Source organism: Schistocerca gregaria, chromosome 3 (assembly GCF_023897955.1).
Source record: "Schistocerca gregaria isolate iqSchGreg1 chromosome 3, iqSchGreg1.2, whole genome shotgun sequence".
In the NCBI taxonomy this organism is placed as follows: domain Eukaryota; kingdom Metazoa; phylum Arthropoda; class Insecta; order Orthoptera; family Acrididae; genus Schistocerca; species Schistocerca gregaria.
In genome coordinates this window covers 953808664-953821766 of record NC_064922.1, presented here as the reverse complement: position 1 = coordinate 953821766, position 13103 = coordinate 953808664, and the positions used below count along the sequence as shown (strand labels likewise).

General features: G+C 43.3%; 1 protein-coding gene across 1 annotated transcript in view; it reads left to right on the top strand.

Annotated features, from left to right (window-relative positions):
- Positions 1-10859, top strand: part of LOC126355724 (uncharacterized) — a 138606-nt gene extending 127747 nt beyond the window's left edge. Inside the window, exon 3 of the mRNA XM_050006092.1 lies at positions 8857-10859. Coding sequence (XP_049862049.1) covers positions 8857-10444 — 1588 coding nt within the window. The 3' untranslated portion in view covers positions 10445-10859. The remainder of the gene's footprint in view (positions 1-8856) is intronic.
- Positions 10860-13103: the final 2244 nt, after the last annotated feature.

Sequence of the window (13103 nt, the reverse complement as noted above, 5' to 3'; positions counted from 1 at the left end):
ACCTTATAAAGTACAGACTTGGAACCATCGGCAGATGAGCTCAAGATTGATAGGGTTTCTACACAGATGTGACGCGATTTCCCAGTTTCCCAATTTCTTCTGGTGAAACGCATCCTTGCGCATAATATCGATTCGGATATTATCTGTTTTTCACATGTTTTGGTACTCCATTTCAAGTGCATTTGAGCGCAAGCTACAATCTCGCTTGCCTCGCCCACACTTCCGCAGTTTAACATTGACCTACGTTACGACCGATTGTTCGCCTTGCTTATTGATCATAAAAAACTTTACCACTTTCCTTAATAGTGTCTCTAAACTGCATATCCACACTTGCTATCTCGGAATAATGGATTGTAAATCTGTTATAGTCTCAAAAAAATAATATGTAACAGAGTCATTTCCGGACACTCTGTTGAGTTATAGGTATCATTTTACACATATGCAGTACAAAAGTAAGGTGCTGGGTACATAGTATATACATAAAACAACAATAAAAAATATTCCAATAAAATTAGAACATTAATTTAGAAGGTGTTTTCTTGTGCTAGAACGGATCAGTTGATAGGACGTGGTGTGAGGTATCAAGGAACCGTCGGTTCGGTAACCAAAGGCAGTATGGGGGCGGGAGGGTAAAAATTGTAGAGTGGGACCAAATTATGACTACAGTTTGTAGTGAAGAGTTTATTACAAATCTGTCACAGTTGCAGTACACATTTTTTGGTGACTAGCTTCGAACCGTCTGGTTCATTCTCAAGCTCGACCCACTAAGGCTGCACTGAAAGAGCTCGATTGTAACGACACCCGTCTAAAACTGCCAACACGTGTATCACACCGTGACGTTAATGTCGAGCTCACTCTTCTGTGAGTCTACCACAGTATACATATGCCCACTGTACAAGCCACAATCAAACAGCACTTACGGTCACACGTGTATCACACCGTGACGTTAATGTCGAGCTCACTCCTCTGTGAGTCTACCACAGTATACATATGCCCACTGTACAAGCCACAATCAAACAGCACTTACGGTCAGGTACTTTCAGTGCAGCCTCAGTGTATCAGGCTTGAGAACGAATCAGACAGTTTGAAACTAGTCGACAAAATATATTCACTGTATCTGTGACAGATTTGTAATAAACTGTTCATGAAGTAAAAGGGTTTCTGGTGCTACAGCAACAAAATGTTGAAATTGCATACAGTTAGTAGGTTCAAACTGATGTAGGTTGTGTAACAGCTGATTTTCATAGCTCACATTTCATTGATATTTTCTGTAGCCTTTCATTCTAGTACCATTATTTTCTGATTGAGGTGGGCCATATGTTATATTGTCACACTGAGTGCTGTAACAGTCAAAAGTATAACTTGCAAACATCAATTAAAGCCACTTCCTATGCTACTGTCCATATGTTTACTTTGCAAACATCAGATGGACTACCAAAGCGCTTGCCCGCATCTCGTGGTCGTGCGGTAGCGTTCTCGCTTCCCACGCCCAGGTTCCCGGGTTCGATTCCCGGCGGGGTCAGGCATTTTCTCTGCCTCGTGATGGCTGGGTGTTGTGTGCTGTCCATAGGTTAGTTAGGTTTAAGTAGTTCTAAGTTCTAGGGGACTGATGAGCATAGATGTTAAGTCCCATAGTGCTCAGAGCCATTTGAACCAAAGCGCTTCTCGAACCACTGGGTCTGAGTTGCCATCAGCTACAGGTCCATACTCAGTTGATAGCCATGACGGTCTGTGACCCAAGTTTATAACTTCTTAGCAGGCTGTAAAGTCAGACATGTCACTTTTTATAACATACACAGTTTTGACATTTCGATGCTCCACACTTGTTCCTCAGGCATAAACTCTCTCTCAACCCTTCTTGTAATAATTTTGCGATCACTCTGTCTATTCGAAAAATTATTTTTAAATGAATTAATAATCTACGAGAACAAATAGAAAGGCGTGTGATGCCAGTCTGACGAGCGACTTCGGCCAGCCCAAGTGGTGAGGCAACCGCTGGCGATAACTTCGAATCTCGGTCCGGCACATATTTTCATACGTCGCTTTAGGCAGTACATATATACCCAACACAGTTAAGATGAATTTCAGGAGTAAATTTCGCATATTTTTTGACAGGACTACTTTTCTTCTCACACTCTTCAGGCCCAGCGAGGAGTCGATTCGACAGCTGCTAAGGGGTGTCTTCCCACCGAGACTGCGTCTCAAGTTGGTTTTTTTTTACGGATGTATTCCTGTGTCGAGCTTCCAGAACGACCCAGACGCTTCGTTCTTGTCGCACTGTGTTTCCACCCTATCACCCCGTCTGGATGACTTGCTGCACTCAGCAGCATGACAATGGCCGATTATGGCTGCTACTCACGGGCATGGCCAGTGAAATAGCATATCACTGCCGTGTCCCGAGTAAGCAGGTTCAAGACTGTGTAGATTACAGTAGTTACACATAGATCAAGAGACTTACTCAGTGCAGAACAGCATGCAGAGCTGCATCAAAGCAGTATTTAACCTGAAGACCGTAACAGCAACATTTGTTATAAAATGAGCTCACTTAGTTCATTTAACAGAAAGTGTATCTAATGTACATACGATTGGAGAAACAGCGGGTGGTCAGTGAAAGATAGTGCCATAGGTTATCCAAAAGTCATGCATACAAATCATCCATGGAGGATAATCCTCCGATACTCACAGTGTTAAAAAAAAAGTTACTGGTTATAGTAAATTGTGCTTTTAATGGATGTTCATAACAGTATGGACAAACCTAACGTGAAATGTTCGCACTTTAAGGTCAATTAATGCAAAGCGAGAATCTCGTGTTCGTGCTGTGCAGCACATATGAACGGCTTATTTCAATAGTGGTACAAGTCCATTACCTCCACTTTTCTGCCTATAATGCTTCTGCAATTAATGATCCAAACAGACGGAAAGAAAGGTTCATCCCTAGCAAGACGCCATATGCGTGAATATTTCTGGTATCTCAACTGCATATTTTTCAGCGCTCATTTAACTTTACGACTCTGTATCTCACAATGCACAAAAATGGACTTGCACCAGTGTTGAAATAAGCCCTTCATATACTCGTATCAGGATATTTACATAAGAGTTCTTCAATAAATTTAGACAAATTGCCTCATATAGTTTGAGTTCTTGTTTAGTGCAGTTCGATGTCACTTCTGTTCGTAACCCTCCAAATGGTTTATCGATGCTCTAATTACGGCAGTCGCGATGGAGTACTTCTGTTGCGACGAATTGAACGGTGCCGTGATTTGCATTTCTAAATGGACGGCACTGTCTGAGCGAACATTGTATCCAGTTGGCTTGATGTATATTAAGAGCTAATATCAACTCTACTATGAAGCTTTTATCTATGTAATTCGCGCCTTACTTCTTTCGTTGGCGCTGTGCTTTCTAGACGCATATTTGGCGCAGCAGTCACCTGTATTACTACTGGATTCTCAATCAAACGCTCGCTGGTGCTCTGCTATCTTTTTTGTGTTTAATCTCTCTGTTGTTGTGGTGGTGTCAGACGAAGTTTTCCTGTGAATTCTCTATCCTATCTTGGCTCCTTATACAACAGCTCTAGAAACTTCAGTGCACTGCTGATTATTCTTAAGAGTACACTACATTAAAGGGACATTAACAAGAAGTTGGCATTGATCACCGCTTGACAGTTTCCTTTCCCCTGAAATATGTCACTACTAAAGCATAACAGTCAATGACGTACTGATGCCTCTGTACAATTTCAGGGAGTGAAGAAACACACATACGATGTCGTTAACATCAAAGCCTGCCTGCATATTTCTTCCTTCACTGAACTAGCAGGCGTTGCACTTATCGTAATGGGTGCTTACAAAAATCAGATAATATCTGTCATATAAATAAAAAAATTGATATTTATCATTAGATTTTTCCGCTCATGCGTTTTCGGTGTTTGCTACATCCAGTAAAAAAATGGATATATGTTTGTGCGTATTTTTTACATCTCCACATTAACCACTGGATCTATTCCAACCAAACTCGTTATATGGAAAGAAGTGATGCAGGGGAGACAAGCACCTAGCACCGATAGGAGTGATGGTGTAAAGGGTTGGTAATGCTTGACCTTTCAGCTGCCCTGCAGGACCCACATGTTGTGCAGGAGGTATCGGAATGTAGTACATGCACAGACCAGTATTGCTGAATAGAGATACATGGAGGAGCAGCAGGATAGTGATGTAGGAGGAGGAGGTCGATAAAGAAAGGAAGAGGAGGAGATCGACAGATGGAGGAAAGAGTAAATGGAGAGACAGAGGTAGAGAGGAGGAGGTGGATAGAGAGAGAGGAGGGAGGAGGAGCTGGAAAGAGAGGGAGGAGGGAGGTCTGGAATGAGAGAGGATGGAGGATGTGGTAGATAAAGAGAGAGGAAGAGGAGGAGAAGTGTGCAGTATATGTGACGTAATAAATGTCAGTGGAGCTGTGGGTAAAAAGATAGTCTACCTATATATAAAGCAGAAAGTGTGTGACTATGTCCAAAATCTCCTCCCAAAACCTTGGATCGACTTCAACAAAATTTGACGCACAAACAGAACACTTCACGAGTATCAGCACTGTGAGTGTTAGAACTTCCTAACTCCCATGGGAGCGGACATATAAGCAAAAAACGGTCTTTCACCCCTGTCGTGAATACTGCCGTGCATGAATGGCTTGTTTTGTAGGTGTTTTATCTGCACGCCTTATTGAAATGTTTTGTAGGACACCCTATACATCAGGGACAAGAAACGGCTTTTCAGCTTCTGATGTGTAAGTTGCCTTACACAACAGGAAATGGTATTGGTGTAGTATTAGCATGCTTCAGACACCTGCTTTGCATGGCATCTTATATATCAGGGGCAAAACATGGTTTCCAAACCCCTCACACGTAGGCTGCCATGCGCAACAGTTATGTTGTGGAAGTAATATCGGCCTGATTTATCACCTGATTCGCAGGGGTTACAAGTACTTATGAACACAGCTGGCAGAATGTTGAAATGGGCAGGGGGTGGGGGGGCAGGAAGGCTTTGACAGAGACAGCTGGCAAGGAAGAGGTGGATAAAGAGAGGGGCAGGAGGGGATGGAAAGAGAGGTCTGGCAGGAGAATTTGGACTGAAAGACAGGCAGAGGAGATAATGAACTGAGAGGGGGGGGGAGAAGGAGGAGACAGATAGAGAGAAGGAATGGAAAAGAAGAGAAAGGCAGAGGAGCTGATAGACAGTAAAAGGAAGGGAGATGATGGACAGACAGAGAGGGGGAAGAGGTAATAGACAGAGAAGGAGGAAGGGGGAGATGGAAAGAAAGAGGGCACTGGGGCATGAACAGGGTGAGAGGGACAGGTGAGATTGACACTCAGGAAGAAATAGACACTGAGAGTGGGGATGATGGAGAGGTGTAGGAGGTAAGTGAGGGGTGGAGAAAGGTTGCTGTCAGCTGCGAAAGGAAAAGAGTGTGAGGAGGCAGGTGGAAGGAGGAGAGGGTGTGAAGTGAAAGAGGGAGAAGGTGTGAGGCTGCAGGAGAAGTGAGACAGGGCATAGGCAGGCAGGGTGAATAGAAATAGTTTGCAAAGAAGCAGTATTTTTGTCAACTTGTTTCTAAACCAAATGTGATACCATACAGATGAATACCACAGATAAATTTAACGTCCTCTCTGGAGTCATACAGTGTAAAGCAGCAGAGATTGCAACACATGTATGTGTACTATACGTATGGCATATACACATGTGGCTGAAGCCGATGGTGAAAGGCTAGAATGTTAGACAAGGCAGCAAGGCATTGATTAGACTATTGTTTTGGCAGTACTTAACATTGTCTCATTAAAAATTAATACTTGTAACCAAAATTGTATTTTAGAATAAATTCCAGGGTTTTTTGTGACAGTTCATCCAAGCATAGGGGAGACATACAACAAACATGTTGGACAGCGCTCATGGTCACTACATATTTACCATGATCTATGTATGAACAATAATCATACTTAAAAATGTAATAAAAAAACCATCACAGTATTGCAGTCAGATATTGTTGGAAAGGATAGGAGTAATATGCACGGAATATGGACTGAGCAAGATGATTAGCTACACGTAGGATATAATCTGATAAGAAATTCAAAAGTTAGGGCAACCATAATCAAGAATAGATAACAAAGTCTGGTATTCATTTTCATTAAATCTAATTTTTTGCGAAAGCCGAGATTGTAAGCTTAATGTAAATGATTAACTCCTCATGATTGGGGTTCACAGTCACGTAGAAGGGCCGCGCGGGAGGTTCGAATCCTCCCTCTGGCATGGGTGTGTCTGTGTTGTCCTTGGCGTAAGTTAGTTTAAGTTAGTGTAAGTAGTATGTAAGCCTAGGGACCGATGACTTCAGCAGTTTGGTCCCATAGAACTTACCACAAATTGCCAAATTTCATGTACAAGTTTTTAAAGGACATCACTAGCCATTGGCTGTAGAAATTATTTCGCAATTGCAATTTTGGCTTTAAGACCAGTATCAAGCGCTAATATTGCTCCAGAACAGGTCAAACGTTAAAATCTTCTGAGAGGTATGCATGTCATCATCCAACTGAGCCTTCCCACTATAAGAATACTACAAGAGTAAATGAGCACAAAGCTCCATAAGTTGTAAAATGATAAAAACCACATACTTTATGGTCTGTGTTAACATTCTTGACACAAACAACAATGCCCCGAATGTTCTTACACACTATTTACATACAAACAATGAGTGCACACACACCCATGACATTTAACGACCAAGCATTACAGAATTTACATACATGCAATGTTATGCAGTGTGTGTGTGTGTGTGTGTGTGTGTGTGTGTGTGTGTGTGTGTGTGTGTTTGTGCGTGTGCGTGTGTGTCTGCTTTTGACTTGCATGTTTTGATTAGATTTGCTGTTATTTTGTGGTTGATTATATGAAATATATTTTGTGAACGTTGTAGAGGGCTTTGGTCCATAGTTCCGATTGGTAATTACTGATTATGTACAGTATTTTTTTAGTGTAGAGCATGATACAGTCTCTTCTTTCCCAGTTGTTTGGTGCTTTCTAAGGTGATGACAGTCCATTCTATGGATCACCAATAACAATTCCTCTGATTGAAATGACAACACCTTATGCATATTTTACATGTGGAGATACCACTGTAACACTTGACAAGCATCGTAGAACAATTTAAATATGACGATACATTGTGCCTTACACGAAGAGTAGCCGTAAATAATGAAATTAATTAGATTCTTGCAATAGTTGGCAGTAACTCATTCTGCCTATTTGTTTGGGTCTTTGCCTGCTTAGTATAATATTTTGGCTAACATGTATTTTCTGTAGTTATAAGCTCAGTCAGGTTAGTTTTAGTACCTTTCTCTCTTAGGCCTAACCTGTAATGTAAAACGTTGTTTAGCATATTATTTGGGCGATAGCTTTGGGACACTTACTCTATAATTCAAATTTATGTTTTAGAGACCATTTTGACAGATGTGTGAATGTGTGTGTGTGAGTGTGAGTGTGTTTGTGTAAAACAACATTGTTATACTTGAATTAAACTGCATTTTTCGTGTTGTTGACATTGTTTTGCAGTCATTTCAGACATGGGAAGAAGATTGTGACACTCGAAAAGTGTCACAGTACAATTTAGATGTGGAATATAATTAATCTGAATATCTGTTGTGTCCCACACTATGTAATTGTACAGTAAGCAAACTAAGAACAGAGGCATAACGCAATACTTGATTTCATTCCTCATTTCGAAGTCTTGCAGAATAGCAGTTGAAGTAAAACTGATGTTTGGCAACTTCGTATTTCTGATTCGTTAACTGCGTTGAATAACCAAACTTTGGTTTTTAACTATTATTGACAATATGTTTTGTGGTCATTCTCAAATTCAACGGCGAATGCTACATAGTTTCCAATGACATTTACAGATGCAAGTTGGGAATTTACCGATAAGACAGTCCAGTGTTTGACATAAACAGTTCTTCAGCGAAGAATGAAGACACAGTTGATTATATTGTTTAATATGCCCCCATTTGCATAATTCATTTTTAAAGTTTGTTTGTTTGTTTGTCTGCGTAGGTGAGAGTAGTTTTTTGAAGAAATACTTTTCAACAAAACGCAGAAAAATTCAAATTGTTTGGATACTTAGAGCACAGCTAAGATTGCTGCCCTGGGGACTACATTGTGATTGGTTGTTTCATTTTAAGGGACTGTGAAGTACTGATACGTGACTAAAGGAAGGAGGAGGGGAGGGGAGATGAGGGGAAAGATGTGTAGGGGCGTAGCTTGTCATGCCACTGATGAATCTGATGTCCTCACTGATAGGTGTGGCCGGTCGGAGTGGCCGAGCGGTTCTAGGCGCTACAGTCTGGAACCGTGCGACCGCTACGGTCGCAGGTTCGAATCCTGCCTCGGACATGGATGTGTGTGATGTCTTTAGGTTAGGTTAGTTAGGTTTAAGTAGTTCTAAGTTCTGGGGGACTGATGACCTCAGAAGTTAAGTCCCATAGTGCTCAGAGCCATTTGATACGTGTGATGACATCTGCGATAAGGGGAAGAAGGCCTTGTGATAATACGACATTCCATTCCTCCTAGTCCAAAGTGAACTTTAATTGTCATATATATATACGGTTCAGCTGCTGATAGGATTGGTGAAGAAATCACCTCAGTATTTGCCTAAACGATTGAGGGAAATCCCAGAGGACATGTCTGGGTTTTCAAATGGAGATTTCAAAATACAAGTCTAACGTCTCAACCAATGTGTCACACTGTTCAGTCTCGTAGCCTACGGTCCACTAACCTGCAAGCCTCCTCCTTCCTTGCGAGAAATCTTTAACGTTGCTCGTTTCTGTTGCAGGAGGATGAACAGATGGCACTTGGCGTGGGTGGGCAGGACGATGGCGGCGGCTGTGGTGGTGTGGCTGGTGGCGGCGACGGGCGTGGTGCGCTTCCACGTGCCGCGCAGCCCCCTGTCGCCCGACGCCGCCGCCACCACCACCACCACCTCGGCGCGCGTCGTCTTCGCCAACTCGCCCACGCCGGTCGCCGCCGCCAAAGCCGCGCAGGAAGCGAAGGACACAGTACCACCGAGTCTTCTGTACGGTGCTATGAAGCAAGTCTCCAACGTCCCTTTGGAATTCTGGACCAAATACTCTGGCAAGTCGCTGCAGCTGAACAAGACGTGCGCCAAGTTTCCTAGTGTTCTAGACTTGGACTTCAACAACCTTTACTGGCAGAGGACGGTGACCAGCAACGGCACCGTCTATCTCTTCAGTGCATACGTCGACGTTCGCAAGCAAAACAAGCAAGCGCCGACCGTTCGGCTTATCGGTATGATCGACAGGATTGAGCCTAAAACCAAACTGACGTGCCAGCTCTGGTTCGAAGGGGAGAACGCTCCCGTTTTCTCTCAGGTCTACGAGTACAAGTACATTTGGAACGCAAAGTGGGGCAACTACAAACAAGGCATCCTCCAGCCGTACCTGATCAGTTGCAGAGTGCCGGAATCTCACAAGTCTAAAGTGCCGTCGGTAGTGTCCGTCGTAGAAAACCAGTGCGATACGGCCACGACCAGCCTGCGGATAGTCCACGAGAAGCCGGAGAGGAAGAAGCGCTTTGCCGTGTGCGTCAAGGGGCTGGACTTCAAGCACGCAGACACGACCCTGCGCCTGGTCGAGTGGGTCGAGTTGCTGGGCATCCTCGGGGCCGACAAGGTGTACCTGTACGAGCTGCAGACGCACCCCAACATCAGCCGCCTGCTCAGGTACTACGAAGGCACGGGACAGGTGGACGTGAAGCCGCTCACGCTGCCCGCTTTCCAGCCCAACGTGCACCCGCTGCAGCACATGTACCTCACCAGAAAGCTCGTCCACAAGCGCCAGAACGAGGTCATACCGTACAACGACTGCCTGTACAGAAACATGTACAAGTACGACTACATAGCTCTGCTGGACACGGACGAGGTGATCGTGCCCGTGGAGGCGCTGGACTGGCACGAACTCATGCGCTCGATCCAGCCCGACGCCACGAAGAGCAAGCACCCGGACTCGTTCAACGTGCGGAACGTGTACTTCTTCGACGACGCCGACCACGAGCACGGCTGGTTCGCAGACATCCCGCCGCACATGCACATCCTCCAGCACGTGCACCGCGCCAAGAACTTCACCAAGGCGGGCCAGTTCGTGAAGTGCTTCCACGACACGGAGAGCGTGCTGGCGCTGCACAACCACTTCCCGCTCCACTGCCTCGGCACCTGCCACTCGTTCTCGGTGCCGACGGCGGCGGCGCAGCTGCACCACTACAGGAAGGACTGCGTCAACCAGCTGAAGAAGACGTGCAGCGACTACCGGACCAACGTGCTCACCGACACCACCGTGTGGAAGTACAAGGAGCAGCTGATCGCCAGGACTGCAGCTGTCCTCGACGCTATAGATTACAGGGCGTAGCCGTGGTGGCTGCACTGCGCTTCCTTCTTACAGCCAGTGCTCGCAGGTGGACGACACACCTACAGAGTGGTCCGGTGGACGTACTGTGGCTACGAAAGCGTCTGTGTTCTATTTATTCCAAAGAGGAAAAGACTGAGTTTTGCTTCCTAAATAAAGAAAGTGCTACTTTCGCTACGTTGAAGTGCAAGTGATTGTAGACCAAAGATACTTAATATTCTGAGAAACTTATTTGTGCTGTCCAATGTAAAAGTACATTATGTATGATAGTTAATGTATCTTCGAGTAAACGAGCTTATATTTTTTTACAAAACTGGCAAAAGTATTTGTGATTTTTTTAAAATTGTTACTTGACAAATATAAGCATAGTTGTCTACACAATGAAAATATTAAATTGGCATCAAGCTACTGCCCTCTATCTGCTTCGTTCCTGGGCTCTTCATAATATCAAATAATGAGAATTTATTGAGGCGTTCCAACAACCCTACCACAACAAAGGTCAAAAATTAATTATGATTGTAGTGTTGCTCACACAGCTAAATATTGCATTTTCGGGCAATGACAAAGTCATATTATGTGGCAGGTATCATTAGAGCACAGTTGTTGTTGTTGTTGTGGTCTTCAGTCCAGAGACTGGTTTGATGCAGCTCTCCATGCTATTCTATCCTGTGCATGCTTCTTCATCTCCCAGTACCTACTGCAACCTACATCCTTCTGAATCTGCTTAGTGTAGTCATCTCTTGGTCTCCCTCTAAGGTTTTTACCCTCCACGCTGCCCTCCAATACTAAATTGGTGATCCCTTGATGCCTCAGAACATGTCCTACCAACCTACCTACCTACCAACTGATCCCTTCTTCTGGTCAAGTTGTGCCACAAACTTCTCTTCTCCCCAATCCTATTCAATACTTCCTCATTAGTTATGTGATCTACCCATCTAATCTTCACCATTCTTCTGTAGCACCACATTTCGAAAGCTTCTATACATGGCTACACTCCATACAAATACTTTCAGAAATGACTTCCTGGCACTTAAATCTATACTCGATGTTAACAAATTTCTCTTCTTCAGAAACCCTTTCCTTGCCATTGCCAGTCTACATTTTATATCCTCTCTACTTCGATCATCATCAGTTACTTTGCTCCCCAAATAGCAAAACTCCTTTACTACTTTAAGTGTCTCATTTCCTAGTCTAATTGCCTCACCATCACTCCACTTAATTCGACTACGTTCCATTATCCTCGTTATCAGTTAGTAAAGTCATTTATTGAAATAATGGATAAACTAGGCACTCATCTTTTCGTGTTTCCCACGCTGGTCTCGTTGTAAACTCATAGCTCAATTGTCGAAAATCTAGGTAGTAATGGTTCCAAGCTCGGATGCAAAGAGGCCTAGGTGTTATTCTGCGATATTCAAAAGTTTTATAGATGTGTTTCATAAACCATTCTTGAAGATGAAACTTTTGCAAGTTAGGACAATAGTGATGTAAAAAAGTAATCAGCATTCCGAATTTAAGTTACATTTCCTTTTTATTACTTTTGTTGCAGTATCACGTTACTCGTTCCAAAACATCTCTTCACAATACAAAACATACTTGAAAATATCTTCCTCACTATTAAAGTGCACATTTCATAAACTGACTACAATTTGCGTCTTTTTAACATGACGAGCAAAGCTTGACTCTCTAATAACAGCTTACGCCCCCAAAAATCAGAGTTACAAGTACGTCAAAGATCATACTGACAAAAGAAAGAATACACATAAGAATAATATCATTGCAATATAATCGACGTATCGAATTACCTCTACATTAATGAAACCAAATCTGAATGTTGTCACAGAAATATGTTAACTATTTTAGAGAAACACAGTAGAATATTGCTGGTATCGAGAGGTTGAGGTGAGGTGCCGTAATGGTTACGTAATGCAAGTACCATTACAGCATCGAACCACAGTGCCTCAGCTGTTGTGGTTTCCTTTTCTTGACCCTGTTTCACAAAACAAGTGTGATGTGTGGCGTCATCACTATGGCCACTATTGTTTTCCGTCTGGTTAACAGAAGAATATGGACATAATCTTCCCTTCTCCGTTGTCTTATAAAAAAAGGGAAACATTAGGTTTCAGGTGGATTAACACACTCAGAAACTACAACAAAAACGGGAAGACAAAACAGGATCTTCTACCCTTTACGGTTATTTCATTTCCCCAAAGACCGGCAGACCGACAGCAGCAAAGTTTCTGCTCTTCAGCTAGATAGATATTGAGTACAATAAAGCTGACTGTAAAAAATTGTGAATTTCATCAATTTACTCGATGATCTGTACGTCTCGATGGCTGTCTGCGATGATGATTGTGACGTTGTAATGCTGCTGACCATGTTGACTTCGGAGCCGCTGTATTTTGACTACAGGTGGCTCGATTCCCTGCTCTACGTAAAAAATTTAGATTGGAATGGGTACGATAAAGGTGAAACATGGGTGGCGAATTGGAGCGAGAGTGCAGGTTGCAGAAGTGATATTTTTCAAGTATGTACATCGAGGTCTGGGGTTATGGAGTTGGATCTGCTTATACTTACGGTGGATAATCAGTGCAGGAGGACAGGGGTTTGATGCAGGTTGAGATGAGATTTGGATTCGACAGGGGTATCTAAACGGGAGAATATG